Source organism: Epinephelus moara, chromosome 16 (genome assembly GCF_006386435.1).
Source record: "Epinephelus moara isolate mb chromosome 16, YSFRI_EMoa_1.0, whole genome shotgun sequence".
Taxonomy (NCBI): domain Eukaryota; kingdom Metazoa; phylum Chordata; class Actinopteri; order Perciformes; family Serranidae; genus Epinephelus; species Epinephelus moara.
The window spans coordinates 45,683,020-45,700,188 of NC_065521.1; the positions used below are offsets into that span (position 1 = coordinate 45,683,020).

Below are 17,169 nucleotides of genomic sequence, written 5' to 3' on the forward strand. Positions count from 1 at the left end.
CTTATTTTGTGGCTGAATATAATTTGTAGCTTCTTAAAATCTGAATGAGGATAGTGATAGTGAGATACTGGCTACAGTGATGAAACAAAACCAGCATCAGATGGACTGTATTCATAATCAATACGCCACAATAATATAAATAACCAGCGCCAATTCATAAGTCAATGAGAATGTGTGTGTGGGCGGGGCATAAGCACATACAGCCAGCAGCAGCAGTAACCCACCGTCTGACACCGGCACACCGTGAGGACAGAAACAGAGGACTCAGTGGGGACGGAGCACCTGCTGCAGCAAGCCAACACGCCATCTGTGGTCATTTTGACTTGACCAGCTGACTTCACTACAAGCTGATTGGCTGTTGAAACAGGTGACGTGCTTTAAAACCAGCCGCCGGCCATCTGACCAGCTGAGTGTCAGGTGACATCATCAGACGGCTTGAGTCGAGCTCAGACCGGCCAGTTCACACTGCTGACACTTTTCTCTTTATTGTTACATCTCGTCGTGAATATTTGGTCTGAACTGAGCTTTAAATCAGTACACACACAAAAGACAGACAGACAGACAGACAGACAGACAGACAGACCTCCACTCTGATGCAGTGAGACAGCAGCTCCTGTCTCTTCAGCTCCTCCATGATGGACATCACTCTGTCGGGACATTCTGGATGACTGAACAACAACAACGACACACAGGTGACACCTCTTCATTAATCACGCTAAATAAACCAGGTGTGTGTCTGTGACGTGCTCACAGAGGGAACACAGGTGAGCAGGTTACCTGTCGTCCCACAGGTTCTTATGATGAGTGAAGATCTCAGAGTAAACCAGACCTGTTCCACTGACCGCTGACCTGCTGCTCAGATCCTGCACACACACACACACACACACACACACACACACAATTATTACATTATTACTAATTACATTACACATACCTGATGTGTGTACCTGACGTGTGTACCTGACGTGTGTACCTGAGGTGTGTACCTGAGCACAGTACTCGAGTAAACGTGATCAGCTGTTTGTGTCTGAACTGTTTAAAGACTTCTTATTAAAGAAGAATCATCACTCTGTTTAGTTTCTCATGTCTCACCAGCGTCTGCAGTTTATCGCTCAGCTCCTCGTCCTCCTCTCTGCTCCTCTCCATCTTCCCTCTCCTCTTCGCCTCCTGCAGACCACCTCCTCCTTTCCTCTCCTCCTTTCCTTTACTGCTGCTGCTGTTGCTGCTCTGCAAACACAAACAGGAACATTTCATCACTCCTCTCTGCGACACACTTCAGCTGCTCAGATTCAAACAGAGCTCAGACCTGAAATACAGAAACAGAAGAAGAGAGGAGTCGTCTCGCCGACTTCACTCTGAGATAACCATCATGTATTAACATGAAACTGTGACGAGAGATCCTGAGGTCAAACTCCAGCTCGGGTTGATGATTGACAGATTTCTTCTTCTTCTCTCTCAATAAATGAAGTTCAGAACAAAAACAAACTCTTATGTTGAACAAGTTTCTTACGGATTTCCACAGCTTTTATTTTTGTGGTTCGAGAGTAAAGATGTGAATAAAGAACTGGTTTCAAACTGTCCGATCCACCAGAGTCGTACACCTCTGAGTTTATCTGATCCTGTTATTGATGCCATGCATACAATAATTGCCACACTCCTGCACCTACACTACTGGAAACTTAGGACGAGAAGGAGACATGGCAGAGATGAATAAATGTTGCAAAGTGTGGCTTCATGTCATGAAGACAGACCAGCTGACCGACCTGAGGAGACAGACGAGGAGATCGTCTGACTGACTTCAGTCCAGATCCTGAGGAGTCTGATCCGGACGGCATCTCTGATCCACCTGAAGAACAACAAGATGTCTCCATTAGTAACCGATCAGCTGATTATTTCTTTAATTAACTAATGAATCATTGACGAGTCCACGCTGACGTCTCATTTAGTCCAAACAAATCCAGCTCACTGAGACACTGACAGCAGAGGACCAGATGGTGTTTAATCAGTCATTTAAAGGATTAATCAATCAGAGCTGCCACACGTTTACCAATCAGTAATGTTATCTGACCCGACTGCAGCAGACGTGAAATATCTGTTGAACTGCCTTTAGGTTGTTTTGATGCATTTTCTCTTCAGCATGTTTTAACCAGAGCTGCTTCTCCTTTGTTGCCAGAGTCAAATGTTTTGGTCTGCCTCTCTCTTGAGTCATGTATCATATTTGATGTTGGAAAGCCATATTTAAACCATTGTTAAACATGCAGTATCCAGGCGTTTGCAGATAAGCAAACTGCCAGCAATCACTTTAGCTGCTCATTAGACTCATTAGTCTGTTGCCAACAAGCTGCACACACCGATGTGTATCAGCTGATACTGGTGACATTTCAACAGTTTAAATACAAGGAAAGTATTTCAATCAAAGTTAGACATGTTTTGGGATTTTCAGGAACATATTTTAAAAGCAGTCAAAATTCACATTTCATATTAAAAACTTTTCCAAGGTATTCTTTGAATCCCAAACCATTTCCAGGCCTGGAAAACAGTTTTTTTATTTCATAACTTTTCCAGAAGTTTTGATGATGGTGGGAACCCTGATCAACGACCAAAGTTAGCGACAACTGACACAAAATGCTGTTTGATTTTAAAACATGAGGAGGAAGAGTTTGTGTCTCTGATCGTCAAACTGCTGCTTCACCTCAATGACAAAGACTTGATCTGCAGTGTCACAGAACACACTCACGTCTAAAGCTGCAGGATATACAACATTTATTTATTTATTTTTTTTAAAAAGCATGCGATCGTTTTGTCTGTATCAGTCACAATTTCAGTGGAATCTGTAATTTTTGCATTTTGTTTTAATTACAAAAATATAAAAATGGTGATAATGTGTTTTTGTCTGGAGTATGATCTGAATGCAGAGTATCTCTGTAGCACCACAATGCTTCACTAACAAATCACAGCTCCTGTGATTTGAATATTTCACTCGACCAAACTGTGATTTTTTATAATATCTGGATTATTGTGTCGTCATCATGACACATCTGCAGTCCTGTCCTGTATACAGGATATTTCGTTGTTCAGTTTCACCTGAATCACATCAAATTTTTTTTCCTTTAAATATTTTTTGTGATATTTAAAGAAAACAAGTGTTTGGAGGACATGTTTTCTTTGATTTTTTTGTTTTGGTTTATTTTTCTTGTCAAAATTTTTGGCTTTTTTTCTTTAAACTAGGGTTCCTACACATTTGGAATTTCAAAATTCCATACTTTTCCATACCCTAATTTCCAGACTTCTCTGCATTTTTTTCCCCTCAGAGAATATGCGACATCTGAGTAAATATATCAGTGTATCATATTTCACATCATATTTAATTATTCTTAATAGGCAACTGTAGCCAAGTACCATAATGGCATGCAAATAAAAACTCAGGTAAGTTCAATGTCTGGGCTGAGGCAAAAAGGTTGGGACTCTGGGTGCAAGCGATGCAGTAACGAGACGTCAGTGTTTTTTCCTTTCATGTGGCTCAGAATCGCCTTCTCCCCCATGTTGGCGAGGTCAAACGATTTCACACAAAGCTTGCATCTAGCTCTGCGTGTGAATTGGGAATTCTTGGCCAACCAGTATTTATATACGGTATTGTCAAGCCATCCATCCAAAAACTTGCATCTACCCATTGTGAACCACGTGAAACTCGTCTTCTTGTCGAAGGTGCAGTGTTGGAGTGAAACTTGATACCTGGGGGGCTGGAGGAGGGTCATGGGGCAGCGGACTGGACATACCACTTGTCAATCAGGTAAAAGGGGCGGTATGTTTTCTGAGACGTTTGCTCTCACATGAACTGTGCTTGGCCCGACATAAAACACGATCCGGATTGATTAAATCATTTTTGGAAATACCTAATTTTCTATTTTAGAAAACAGTATTTTAGAACAGTGGTAATAGTCTGGAAACATAAATATTTTTCCATGCTTTATTTTTCATTTTCCATACTTTTTAATACCTGGAAACTGATCAAATTTATTTCCATACTCTTCCATACTTGCATAGGAACCCTGTCAAACATATCTGGCAATTTTTGTAGTCATCGTTTAAAAAATGCCTTTTATACAATTTTCATTTTTCCACTCTTAAAAAGTTATTTTTTATTTTGTGGGGGCATATTGATTCAAATGGTTGTGTTTTGTATTTATTTTCATTCTTGAAGAAAACACGTCTTTGGATTTGGTCGGCGTGTTTCTTTAAAAATTGCCCAACGTACACCATTTATAACAGCTGGTAACCGTAAAAACATACATTTATCATACATTTTCCTCACTTCAGTCACGCGGGGAGGCTCAAGGAAAAATATCTGTAGCTGAGAAGAGGTTTAAAAGAAAGTCACACCCCAGCCACGCCCTCTGCTCTGACAAATAAAGAACACTCCCTAAATAAACTCTTTTTGGATCAGCTGTGAAACTCATCGTCACAAAGCTGAACACAGACTGTTCCTCTGACTCTGCAGAGACTCGTGTGCAGTAAAATGACACAGACAGAACAGAAACATCAGGTAGAAAAGAAACACTGGCAGCAGGTAACAGTTACTGCACAGTGAGTACTTTAACTTTAACTATATGTTAATATATACACACTGTGGCGTCAGTCAGGTTTTGATGCAGGACTGTAACTTGTAGCTGAGTGTGTCCACAGTGAGTCTCAGTAACGTTACTGCAGTAAAGGATCCGAGTACTTCTTCACCTGTGCTGTCACAGAGACAGGAAGCTCCGTGTGAAACACAGCGACCTGCTGAAAACAGCTGACTGTCTGAGGACCCGTCAGGCTCTCTGTGACGTCATCATAACAATAACAAATAACAACAATAAAACATGAAACCGTTCAGACTCACCGCAGCTCCTGTTCCTTCCTCTGTTTGTCTCTGAGCGCCAACTGAACGCCAACAACGTCGCGCCCGAGCGACGTCATCGGGGCGTTGGCGCATTGCGATGACGTCACAATAGACAGGCTCCAATGAACTTCTCTTGATACTGAAACTCCCTGAAATATCTTAATTTAAAATCTGCAAAGAGTTCAGTCTGCACACATTAACAGAGCCTGAAGGGACTGAGATTTAATCTGAATTATACTTTTTAATTATATTCTCATTTTTTACAGCTTGTGTCATATATTCTATTTTTTTCCGTTTTTTTTTTTAATTATTGTTTTTTACTGCACAGACATAGTGATTTTAATATTGAGGTCAACTTGCCTTTATGTATTATAATATACACATCTTTTTAACATGTAAATATCATCACTGTCTGCGTTAATATAATAATGCTGATCCTGTTTAATCAATGATTATAAATGTATTTATTCCAGCAGCCTGTTCTGTTGCTGTCAGTGTGAATGTGTGAGATAAACATGCCTCCTGATTTAAATCTAACACATGGAAATTAAAAAGAGCTGTGAAAGAAATAAAAACATCCTTTAAAAATGTTCTTATTAAAGAAAAAACATTTATTTATTGAACTATATTTACTCATTTATATCTTTGTCTCATTTACATTTATTTATTTATTTATTTCAGGATTTATCTCACAGCCAATTTTTAATTATGGTTGTATTATTGTATATTACTTGTATTCATAGGCATATTTATTGGTGTATTTATTTGTGTATTTTTTAATTCATACAATATTTTGGATGCAGTGGTGTGCCTCTTGTATGTTTCATGGCCCATAAAGCTCATTCGAATTTTTTAAATTAAATTGTGATTTTTTAAAAAATTATTTACACTTTATGTTAATTTATTTTCCATTTTTTTACTGTTTTATTTTAGATATTTGATTATTTTCTTTTACTATTCACTCATATTGATTTTATCTGCCTTGCTTTTTGTAAATTTGTTTTTCAATAAAGAAAAATAAACAAACACATTTTACCAAAATAAAAGCTACATTTGGAATAACAGCAATATTAAAAGTTGGAATAAATCTCACTCTATATATATATCAAAATATGATTATAGTTATTATCAATAATATATCATGTGATTATATAATTTCTTCTATTGTCCTAAAATAAATCTTTTATTATCATCATATTAAATAAATGAATACATATTTGTTTCTTGTAAATTTGACACCAGTTCTGTCCATTAACACATGCTGACAAGGTTCAGACTGGAAATTAAATCTTCTTTTTATCTAGATCGTCATGCAGAGCAGAAGATTTAATATTTTATTATCCATTAATGGAGATTTATCTCAAATATAAAAGTTTGAAACTCATCTTAAAGACACTCATCACTAACTAATTCAGAAAGGTTTATATAAAAATAGTTTTCTGTTATTTTGGATTCATTTGTCACATGATGTTAATATTTTATGAATATTTGACGACACGCTGTTTAAATGATCTCTGTAGCTAAATAAATGTATTATGTTTAAAATGTTTTTTTCATATTGGCAAAATCTAATCGCTACAAAATAAACATTTCTATAAACACATTTAATAAAAAATAAGCAGAAATAATAAAACATCAGTTTTTAATGAAACATCAGTTTGAATACAACGACATGAACAAACAAACAAACAGTTTCTACAAACAGTAAAAAACAACATGAACAAATAATAAAAAATATGTAGCAGAACACTGAGATATAAAATGAGACAACAAAACCATCAGGATAAAAAACTAAACATATTAAAGTTTTAGCTGCATGTTGTTGTTTTCTTATTACACATTAAAAACAACACTAGTGTTGAATACTAAATAAATATATTATCATATGAATGAATACAGGAAATATAAAATGTTATTAATATAAAAATGATGACATGTTATTTGCCCAGCTGCTCTTCACAATAAAAGAGTTTATTTCGGTTTGTTTGAAATTTAAGATTAAAAAAACTTTATGATGAAAAATTAAAAACTGTTCAGCTTCAGATCTGAGTTGTTTTTTTTTATGTATTTACTATTCTTTATCATGATGTTCTGTAATGACGCTGTCTGTCACTGGAGTCCATCTGTCTGCAAGAAGCTCTTATTGTGAAAGGATTTTTTCATACATAAGTTTTAAACCCGTATTGCATCATATAAACATCACAGATTCTGTCTGTATTCATTCATGTGATCATATATTTCATAATGCCTTAAACTTTTAGGGAATAGTAAAGGAGAGTGGTTTACGTCTCCATAGCAACCGTGGTAGTGTAGTACTGTTGGAATAAAACCATATAAAAACATCAAGGATCAATACTGTTATTAATGATGTCATCAGATTCACCACAGAGAAACAGTATCATAATCACAATAAACCATCTCATGACTGTGAGACTTCAGAAGGATGTCACCTTTATCTTGTCATTAACAGACCCTTATGATGATAATTATGAATTATTTTCTTGTAATCAGTAAAATAACGCCCGGTGATTTCTAGGGTTGGGTCAGTATGAGAAAAAAAAAACGGTCCGGTTTTTGTAAAAAGTCGGTAATACCGGATTTTCGCCACTTGGGGACGCAGTTGACTCATTTAAAATAAAAAACGACCTTAGGACAACAGAGTGACAGTAACAAGTTGTTTCTTTCATTCCTTACAAATAAATTTTGCAGTTTACTCAATCAGTGCAAACAAGGGTTGCCTCCTTCGTCTGGCTCAAAGCCAAAGTGTTGCCATAGTGGCGTATTCCTTGATTTCGTCGAGACTAAATTGTCCGCTATTATCGACTCCCCGTCACTATTAAACAAACTCCAGGCTACAGTAGAGGCGCATGCGCTCTCGCACCTCCTAGCTCAGTCCCCGCCCCACATGCTGACAAGATTCAGACTGGAAATTAAATCTTCTTTTTTATCGACTCCCCGTCACTATTAAACAAACTCCAGGCTCAGTCCCTGCCCCACCCCCCTCTCTCTCCTGCTTGCTGTGCGCTTGGTGAAGAGGCAGACACAGGTGCTCACAGACTCGGGCTTACTATAAGCGGAGCGGACTACGTGTAAAAATGTCCGTGAAAAATCCCCGCGATGTGAAAAATACATGCCGAACAGTCTTTTGTGTGACACTGGTGTGCAGAGCGAATTCCGCGCGGTCGTGCTTTGCGCGCACAGGGCTTGCGGACGTCCACTTTTACCGGGCGGACCTCCGCGGTGTCCGCTCCGCGTACGTTCTGCCCGAGTATGCGGTCTGGTCGGTCTCAAAAAATAAAACCCGGTCCAAGACGGAGTACCGGACCGAATTGGTATTACCGAGAACCGACCCAACCCTAGTGATTTCAGGTTCTGTCACATGATGACCAGATCTCATCTTGTAAACCTTTTCACGACCTCACTGAGACAAAGATTTCAGAATTTAAAACTAAACTGTCTCAAAGTTCTGATAGTTCTGATGTAATTATGAGACGAGGCGGCCATGTTTGTTTCTGTGGTGAACGTGTTGAGCATGTTGTTGGTCTGAGAACTGAAACATTCAAACACACTTAAAATGGAAAGACTTTAAATCCCTTCATGGTGACTGTTCCTCCACCTGTCTGTGTTTCTGTCTCTACCTGTCCACCTGTCTGTCTCTACCTGTCCACATGTCTGTCTACCTGTCCACCTGTCTGTCTCTACCTGTCCACCTGTCTGTCTACCTGTCCTTAGCAGAGCGCAGGTCTGTTGTGATCGGGTCGTGTTGGATGGTCTGGTGCAGCATCAGAGCCAGTAAACCAGCTCGATTCGTCATCGCCGTCCTCAAGTTCCTCTCCTGCTCGAAAAGCTCGTCCAGTTTGTACCACTGAGACAGAGACGGAGACGGAGACAGACAGAGACAGAGAAAGACACAGACACAGAGACAGAGACAGAGACAGACAGAGACAGACAGAGACAGACACAGAGAGAGACACAGAGAGAGACAGACAGAGACAGAGACAGAGAGGATGATGGTCTGCACTCCAGTCATTGCTGGGATGTTAATTAAAGCTGTTGTTAATAACGTTTTGTAGTTCAGTGAGGACAGAATGTTTGACAGTGAATAAAGTTTTCTGTAGTTCTGTTAATCATTGGACTGTCTCAAGATCAAATAAAGTTTTTTATTTCTGTCAATCACTAAAAATCTTGAGGTCAACTAAAGTTTTTTTTTAACAAATAAAGTTTTGTTGACATAGAATTAAGTTTTTCGTAGTTCTGTTTACCACTCGGACTCTCTCGAGGTCGACCTCGGCGCGGCGCAGTTTCTCCCAGCAGTAGTGTTTGTTACACTTCCTCTTCGACAGTCGGCAGAACTCTCCTGTTGGCTCAAACACGTCTTTCACCAGAGGACAACCACAAACCTCATCTGCTGGGACCTGACAGATAGACAGACAGACAGACAGGTAGACAGACAGACAGACAGACAGGGACATGGACACTTGATATAAAAACAGTTTACATCAGAGGTTCAAGACCTTTTTGTGCCGTGGACCATTTTCACATTACTACATTTGTTGTATTCTATATTGTTCTCTCTCTGCGATGTTCTCTGGTTGTATGTTTTGTACCTTTGGATCTCTGGAGTGTTCTGGACACAGAACCTGCAGCCGCTTACAGTACGTCTTACTCTGAGGGTTATACACATCACAGAACAACCGGGTCGCCCTGAAACACAGACAGACACTTCAGAGACAGACAGGTCCTACTATGACAGCATTAAACTCCTGAAAAGACAGACAGATAAACAGACAGATGGACAGACAGATGGACAGACAGACAGACCGGTGATCTTACCCCTCTATTCGTGTTGGGTACATGGAACCAAACGATGTCTGACTCTCGTACTGTTGAAGAGACAGACAGAGAGTTGCGATTGGATTTTCACTAATTATTTAGAAACAATCAAAACTAAATATCTGTGATACTTAGTCTAAGTATTATGGGATATCTGTGCTGCATATGACATATTCAACCAAACGAATATTATCAGCACTGATGACAAACACTGGTTTGGACTGAAAACACATCTGAGCGAACAATACAGACATGAGGAGTTCCTCAAGGCTCCGTCCTTGGTCCTCTTCTATTCTGGTTCCCTACAATCACTTGAGTAACACCACATTAAACTGTGTCCAGCGACGTAGTGCTGTTTGTTTTAACTTTTTAACTTCCTGTCTGGTACAGTCACTAAACTGTATCTATAAGAATAAACTCTCTGGGACTGTGTCAATGGTCAGTAAAACAGCAGGTCCCAAAAACGCGACCAACTCTTTACAGAGCGGTCGAGGAAGAAAGTGAAGAGTATCTTAGCCGATAGCTCCCGTCCTCTCTTCAGCTAGTTTGAGCTCTTGAGCTCCAGGAGGCGCTGTAGAGTAAAAATGTATTCAAGAAGTTCTTCATCCCAAATGTCATCGATACAGAACTGCACCCCTGAACCTTAACGTCCACATGAGTTATTATCAACCTCTATCTGACAAACACCTGGACAGGAAGTGGCTGTTTGGTTTTACTCTACTGTCTCTGGTGTCGTCCTGGTGAAGACAGACACACTGACCTTAGCGTAGCATCTCTCCATGTGTCTCAGCGCCACCTTCGGGTTCACGGGATGACTGCAGGAGACACAGAAGATCTGAAGGTCTGTGTCGTCGCCGTCACCTTCAGTCACCTACAGACAGACAGACAGAGGGACAGACAGACGGACAGAGAAAGACGGATCAAAGAACAGATAAATCAAACTGAAAGCTAACTGTCTGTCTGTCCATCTCACCTCCTCGTGATGTTGGACCTGCTGCTGCTTGGCGTTGGCGATGATGCCTTCGAGTTCATGGAAGCGTTTCTCCATCAGCGTGAGGCGGAGCCTCGCCGCCTGCTGCTCCTTCCTGATTCGCTCCAGCTGTCTCCGCCCCATCTCCTCGGCAACGCATGGACTCTGCTGCCACTGCTGGATCCTCTGAGGCAGGATCTCGTAGATACGACTGACAGAGAGAGACGTGTTTACTTGTTTGTGTCGATGTGGTTGACTTGTTTGTGTGAATGTTGTTGATTTGTTTGTGTTGTTGTTGTTGTGGTTGTTGTGACTCACTTGGCGGCGAGCTTCATGCCGCAGTCATCAGAACAGTACTTGGAGTTGGTTCTTGCTGGTTGGACACATCCTGGTCCCAGACACTGCCTCAGAGCCCCGCCCACATCCTTGACCCCGCCCCCTCCACCTCGCTCCCTGTGACGCTGCTTCGTTTTGTGACGGCGAGGCTTCACCTCCTCTTTAGGAACAGACACAGACTTCTACAGAGGAGCACAGGTGTGTTAGTGATATCATCAGTGACATCATCAATCAGTCGGTTTACACCGTCCTCACCTTCTTCTCCGGCTTCTTCTCCCGTCTCTTGACATGTTTCACCTTCACCGCCTTCTTCCTCAGAGAGTCCGACTGAGCGTCCTCTTCCTCGCTGCGCCACACCTGCAACAGGAAGACGCATCACACCACAGGAAGTTCCTGTTCTTGCAGCTGATTGGTCGGAAACAGTCGCACACACTGACCAGGTCTCTGAATCCAGCAGCTTTGTACTGCTCATACAGCTCCAGCTCGCTCTCACTGAAGATCTCCTCTTCATCCTCATCCTCCTCTTCCTCTGTCTGATGCCCCGCCCCTCTACGCGACAGAGCCCGCCCTCTGCCACCGCTCCGACTCATCTCCTCGTCTTTGACACGAAGCATCTTCTGCTCAATAAACCAACAACAACATCATCATCATCAGTGAGTCGTTAACAGGTGTGGAGAAAATAATGATCAATAAATCTTCATTACTTATAGAACATCTGATCATCCCAGTGGCCACTTTATTAGGAACACCTGTACAGTCTGATGGAGTCTGTTTCAATAGCTCTGTTTATGACTCTGAGTGACAGGCGGAGCTCTGAGTGACAGGCGGAGCTCTGAGTGACAGGTGGAGCTCTGGTGGACGGGCTGTGATTCACAGGGTTCAGCAGCTGATTATAAAATAGACCTGCTGATGAACATTTAGACGCCAGTCTGCGGTGACGTTCACACATGTCACTGATAAACCAGAGAACTAAACAGTGCCGTCATGATGAACACACTCTGTGCGTCTTTAAGAAAACTAAGATTCATCCCAGTCATCCCATTTTTTTTCTATCCGCTAATCTGACAGAGCAGAGGACTCTGGGAGAAAAGAAGAGGAGGCGTGTCCTTTACTGAGGACTGGGGCGACGGGGGAATGTGAGGTGCTGTCCTGTTCCTGCTGTGGATCACTGCTATACGCCACTCAGAGGTGGCTGCACAGCGAAGTTGCTTCCTGTGTTCTGCAGGAGTGACCATGCCATCATCTTTGAAGTCAAGATATGTAAGAGATGGAGCCAATCAGAATCTGGAGCACATTTCAGTACACAACCGTTGACATCACCAATGACATCATCACTGAATCTGTGGCTACTGAACCCCCCCTTTATCCCTGTGTCACAGCGTGCGGACTCACCCGGGCTCGGACCTCACACTGCCGCAGACGACACTTCTGTCGGATTTTGTTTGGACCTCCGAACTTCTTCATGTCTTTACAGAAGTCACACTGAGCACAGTCCTCCGTCCTCAGGCAGGCGTCACACTCCCCGCACATCCGGGCTGAACGCTTGATCTGAAATACACACAGACAAAAGTATCTGTGAAAATATCAGAATAAATATCAGAGAAAATATGAAAATATGAAAAAAAAAAAAAAATCTGAGAAAATATTTCAGTTAAAATATATCAGTCTAGTTGCCAGGTTACCTGTGAGCCCCGCCCCCTGTCAGTCTAGTTGTCAGGTTACCTGTGAGCCCCGCCTCCTGTCAGTCTAGTTGTCAGGTTACCTGTGAGCCCCGCCTCCTGTCAGTCTTGGGCTGAGGGGTGGAGCTCCCGTCTCCATCAGGTTCTGACTCTTTCTCCTCCTTCTTCTTCAGACGGTATTTAATCTCCAGAGATGAGTCTTTGTCTGCAGGGACACAACACAGCTAACAGCTAACACATGGCTAACAGCTAACACATGGCTAACAGCTTACACATGGCTAACAGCTAACACATGGCTAACAGCTAACACATGGCTAACAGCTAACACATGGCTAACAGCTAACAGTTATAGTATTTCTCTGCATGAACACTGTGTGACATGTGATCAGACACTGACCTTTGCAGGACGGACAGTACCACACTCTGATGGCTTTAGCTGCTTTTTCTGAAACTCCGATACAGTCTCCATGAAACCACTCGGTACAGCTGTCACACCCTCTGACAGACAGACAGGCAGACAGGCAGACAGGTTAGTGTTGACAGCTGTGTGTTGACTCTCTGACTCTCAGATGAACGTGAGGTTTCTTACATCATGAAACAGTTGATGTCTGGTTTCCTGCACACACAGTAAACGGGACATTTGGGCGTCTCCATGGCAACCTTTTCTTCTCCTCCCTCTTCACCTTCCTCTCCACCCTCTCCTTCCTCTCCTCTTTCTCCTCCTCCACCTCCCTCCTCCTCCTCCTCCTCCTCCTCCTCCTGTGGACCTTGCTGTGCTCCTGCAGCCTCCTCCGACTGAGATGCAACAAACAAACAAACAAACACAAACATGAAAACACCTTCAGACTCGTTCTCTTTTATTAAACATAAAACACAGGACAGAGTCGTGTGGATTTATATTTTTATTCCTGGTCAGCACAATTGTTTGTAATTGTACCGTTAACTATTAATGTGCCTATCATCATCCTGTTGGGTTGTTAGATTCAAACTTAATCTTAAACCACACGTCACATATCATATATTAAAAATGAATGTAGGTTTATTTGATCATGTATCATTGTATAGTTTATCATTTATTGATGATGGGGGGTCATGTCAAATAATTTTTAAGCACTGAGGAGGGACTTATGTTTTTATCTTGGTTTCAGGGAGGAGCATACAGATTCAAGTGGTTGTGTTTTGTATTTATTTTTCCACCCATTTTTAAAGACAAAAAGCAGGTTTGAAAGGCACGTTTTTTACTTTTTCTGTAAAGATCTTCCCTTCAAATTTTTTATTTAAAAATCTTTCATAAAAATCTGTCTGTAAAATTTATGGCAAAACATGCAGTGTGAAGAAAAGACAAAGGAAGAATGGCAGCGGCGTTCAAAAATGTAAAAAATGTTAAAAACTGCAGGTGCTCTTTGGTCCTCGCCAAGGAAGCATAATGAGGAAGTAGAAGAAAATCCCAGTGAGGACACCAATACCAAAAATGTATATATACATGCAGTGTGTTTTCTTTGAAAGTCTTTGACGATATTTTTTTCTCGTTAAAAATTTTGGCAATTTTTGTTTGTTTAAAAATTTCTTTTTTGTTGTTAAAATTTTTTCTAGCCGTTTTTTTTGGGGGGGGGGGGGGGGGCTCAGGGGAGGGGCATGTAAATTCAAATTTTTGTATTTATTTCTATTTTTCATATTTTTTTTCTAAATATCACAAAATGACCATTTATCAGTTCCCTGGACATCCAGAGTTCTCGCGAGAGCACAATTTGAATTTGCTCAGCGAGTCACTCTGGCAATCAGTAATGATGCTCATTACCCATGCCGTTGGAGCCGAGCTGCACCAATCACATCGGTGTATCTGATATAGGCGGGCCAGAGGCGAGCTAAACAGATGACGACAGCGCTGCGACGACGAAGTCCGGAATCAGTCAGTAAACATTGCAAGATGGCTACGGATGAACACCAGTTGTTTGAAACAGCTTTGGCCGCTACAATGAACGAGTTAGACTTGGCTTTTTCTCTAAAAGAGGAACAGAAGACGGCGCTCGAATCTTTCCTTTGCAAGAAGGACGTTTTTGCTGTTTTGCCAACCGGATAAGGCAAGAGTCTAATCTACCAGTTAGCTGCACTGGTAGCTAAGCGCTAAGTATTGTTCTGATTGGTCGTAGTGTTATCCAATTGCATGCAGTGATATTTTCAAATGCACGCTTGGTGCCGCCCCTGAAGTTGGGCCATTTGCATAGCCAGACCCTAAATCTGTCTAGATTTGGGTCTGGATTTCCAGGCTAGTGTATCAGCCAGAAACTGTAAAAACTGAAATTATGGTTGGACCTTCAAATTTCCTACGGTCCCTGGACACATCACGTGTGACGAACACATCCATCAGAAAAACAAAAAACAAACCATAAACACATCTGATCTTAAAATATTGATATTTCATTAAAATCACTTTATTCTACGTCTCATTTGAAGTTTGTCCAAAAAAAAACCTGAGACTTTTTCCATCTCCTGGATTTCACCTTCAACCTTTAACTTTCAAACATCAAAGTTTTAAAAATCTAATAACTCATTTATGGAGGAGGGAGGGTGATGGAGTTTCCTCCAGTCACTCAGGGAGGGTCAAAAACTCAGCCCCCGCCCTCTGTAAGTAAAGAACAGTCCCTAACTGAAAGAAGTCTAACTTATTTGGTAAATTTATTTTATTTATTTATTTATTTATTCCATGGAGCTCCGGGACATGGACACTCTGCAAACCTTATAAATAAAGACAAGAAGCATAAATAAACAAACTGTGCTCAGACCGCATCAGTCCGGATCTACATTATAAACCAGAGTGAAGGTGGACTCTACTGACAGACTTGTTCACAGTGTGTGTTTAGAAAAAAGAGAGAACAGGAGGATTTCACGGTTTGTCAGTTTTCATAGTCTGCGGTAATTTCCCGGGACTCTGCTTCGCGTGTTTAAACCAAAGCCCGGTCCCTTTCCCACTGAGTCCTGACTTGATGTGATGCTGCGGGTTAGTAACCTGAGTCCAGCTGCTGCTGCTCTTCTCCTCCATCAATGAAAACATCTGTCTGTGAAGAGGAAGATGAGGATGAAGACTCACCATGATGAAGCTGCTGCTGCTTCAGACACAGCAGAAGAAGAAACAGTCCTCCAGGTGAACCCTCTCCACACCTCCGTTTATATTTCACTCATCTTTCACTTTGAACACAGTCTGTACAAATCTCTTTGTTTCTGCTCCCTCCTCCTCCTCCTCCTCTTCTTCTCCTCCTTCATCTCATTCTTCTTCTTCTTCTTCTTCTGTAGGCCAAGTAAAGCTGCAGCTGTGACAGAGCAGCCGCTGCAGCAGCGACACCTGCAGGACGGAGACAATATTACATCCGGAATATTACATCAATAAATACAAAATAACTAAATAATTATATATAATCAACACACAAAAAATATATAAAATATTTTATTAAATAAATAAACACAAAAATAAATATATATAATAAACACACAAAAATATCTAATTACAAATAATAATGATACACAAATAAAGATAAAAAATATAAATAAATAAATAAACACTAAATAAATAAGTATAAATACAAAAACACGAAATAAACAAATGAATATGAATATATAATAACTACATATATAAAGATATAATTATAAATGAATAAATTAATACAAAAATAAATAAATAATTATAAATACGTAAATAAACACTATATATATATATATAGTACAAACACAAACAAATACATAATTATAAATACATGAATACAAATTAAATAACTAGAGTCTAAAAATATATAATAAATAAAATAATAAGTGAATAAAAAATAAATACACAAACAAATTGAAAATAATAAATATCCAAACACATAAATAAATATGACAATGAAATAAATATGGCTATGAGAAGAATCCTGAAATAAATACATGAGGCCATTTATACATAAATAGAAAGACTTCCTTGAGCTACATGTTTATATTTATATATAATTTGACTTGTTTTTATTGTGTTTTTTGTACTGATGCTTTTCTATGTCTTATTTGAAGAACAGTTTAATGACTGAAAACAAGTCAATAAAATAAGAAAATGAATGAATGTGTAAATGTTTATGGTCTCAGCACAGGAACATGGATACTGTAAATAAAACAGATGTAACATAAACTATCAGTGTACACTGTTGTGACAGGCTGTAACATGGAGTACAGTGTGTAGTTGTGTGTGTTGTCCAGCAGGCGGCAGCACTGAGACACTGACTCCTCCACTGAGGTACTTTTACTCTGTTACTGCAGTAACGTTACTCATTCTGCTCTGTGAGAGTCCCGTTCTGTCCTACAGTCAAGAGTTCTTGTTATCATCAATTATTACTGATGATTTTAATGTGACAGCAGGTGGAGCTCATCTCTACTTTATGTTCTGTAGTGTGTGTGTGTGTGTGTGTGTGTGTGTGTGTGTGTGTGTGTGTGTGTGTGTGTGTGAGTGAGTG

The 17,169-nt window shown here is 40.4% G+C and overlaps 2 protein-coding genes across 3 annotated transcripts in view; both read right to left on the reverse strand.

Annotated features, from left to right (window-relative positions):
• Positions 1-4,966, reverse strand: part of hdac6 (histone deacetylase 6) — a 19,868-nt gene extending 14,902 nt beyond the window's left edge. Inside the window, exons 1-5 of the mRNA XM_050064800.1 lie at positions 4,880-4,966; positions 1,764-1,846; positions 1,093-1,227; positions 778-863; positions 584-668 (exon numbers count right to left, since the gene is read on the reverse strand). Coding sequence (XP_049920757.1) covers positions 584-668; positions 778-863; positions 1,093-1,227; positions 1,764-1,835 — 378 coding nt within the window. The 5' untranslated portion in view covers positions 1,836-1,846; positions 4,880-4,966. The remainder of the gene's footprint in view (positions 1-583; positions 669-777; positions 864-1,092; positions 1,228-1,763; positions 1,847-4,879) is intronic.
• A 1,544-nt stretch (positions 4,967-6,510) lies between these two features.
• cxxc1a (CXXC finger protein 1a) overlaps positions 6,511-17,169 on the reverse strand; it is a 12,466-nt gene continuing 1,807 nt past the window's right edge. The window contains exons 2-16 of one of the 2 annotated variants that reach the window (XM_050064793.1): positions 15,786-16,037; positions 13,287-13,492; positions 13,095-13,195; positions 12,781-12,902; positions 12,411-12,566; positions 11,456-11,635; positions 11,274-11,375; positions 11,001-11,200; positions 10,686-10,893; positions 10,473-10,583; positions 9,713-9,762; positions 9,487-9,583; positions 9,142-9,294; positions 8,560-8,744; positions 6,511-8,517 (exon numbers count right to left, since the gene is read on the reverse strand). In XM_050064793.1, coding sequence (XP_049920750.1) covers positions 8,598-8,744; positions 9,142-9,294; positions 9,487-9,583; positions 9,713-9,762; positions 10,473-10,583; positions 10,686-10,893; positions 11,001-11,200; positions 11,274-11,375; positions 11,456-11,635; positions 12,411-12,566; positions 12,781-12,902; positions 13,095-13,195; positions 13,287-13,492; positions 15,786-15,788 — 1,836 coding nt within the window. In that variant the 5' untranslated portion in view covers positions 15,789-16,037 and the 3' untranslated portion in view covers positions 6,511-8,517; positions 8,560-8,597. Of the gene's footprint in view, positions 8,745-9,141; positions 9,295-9,486; positions 9,584-9,712; positions 9,763-10,472; positions 10,584-10,685; positions 10,894-11,000; positions 11,201-11,273; positions 11,376-11,455; positions 11,636-12,410; positions 12,567-12,780; positions 12,903-13,094; positions 13,196-13,286; positions 13,493-15,785; positions 16,038-17,169 lie in introns of both variants that reach the window. The other variant, XM_050064792.1, reaches the window with a different exon arrangement.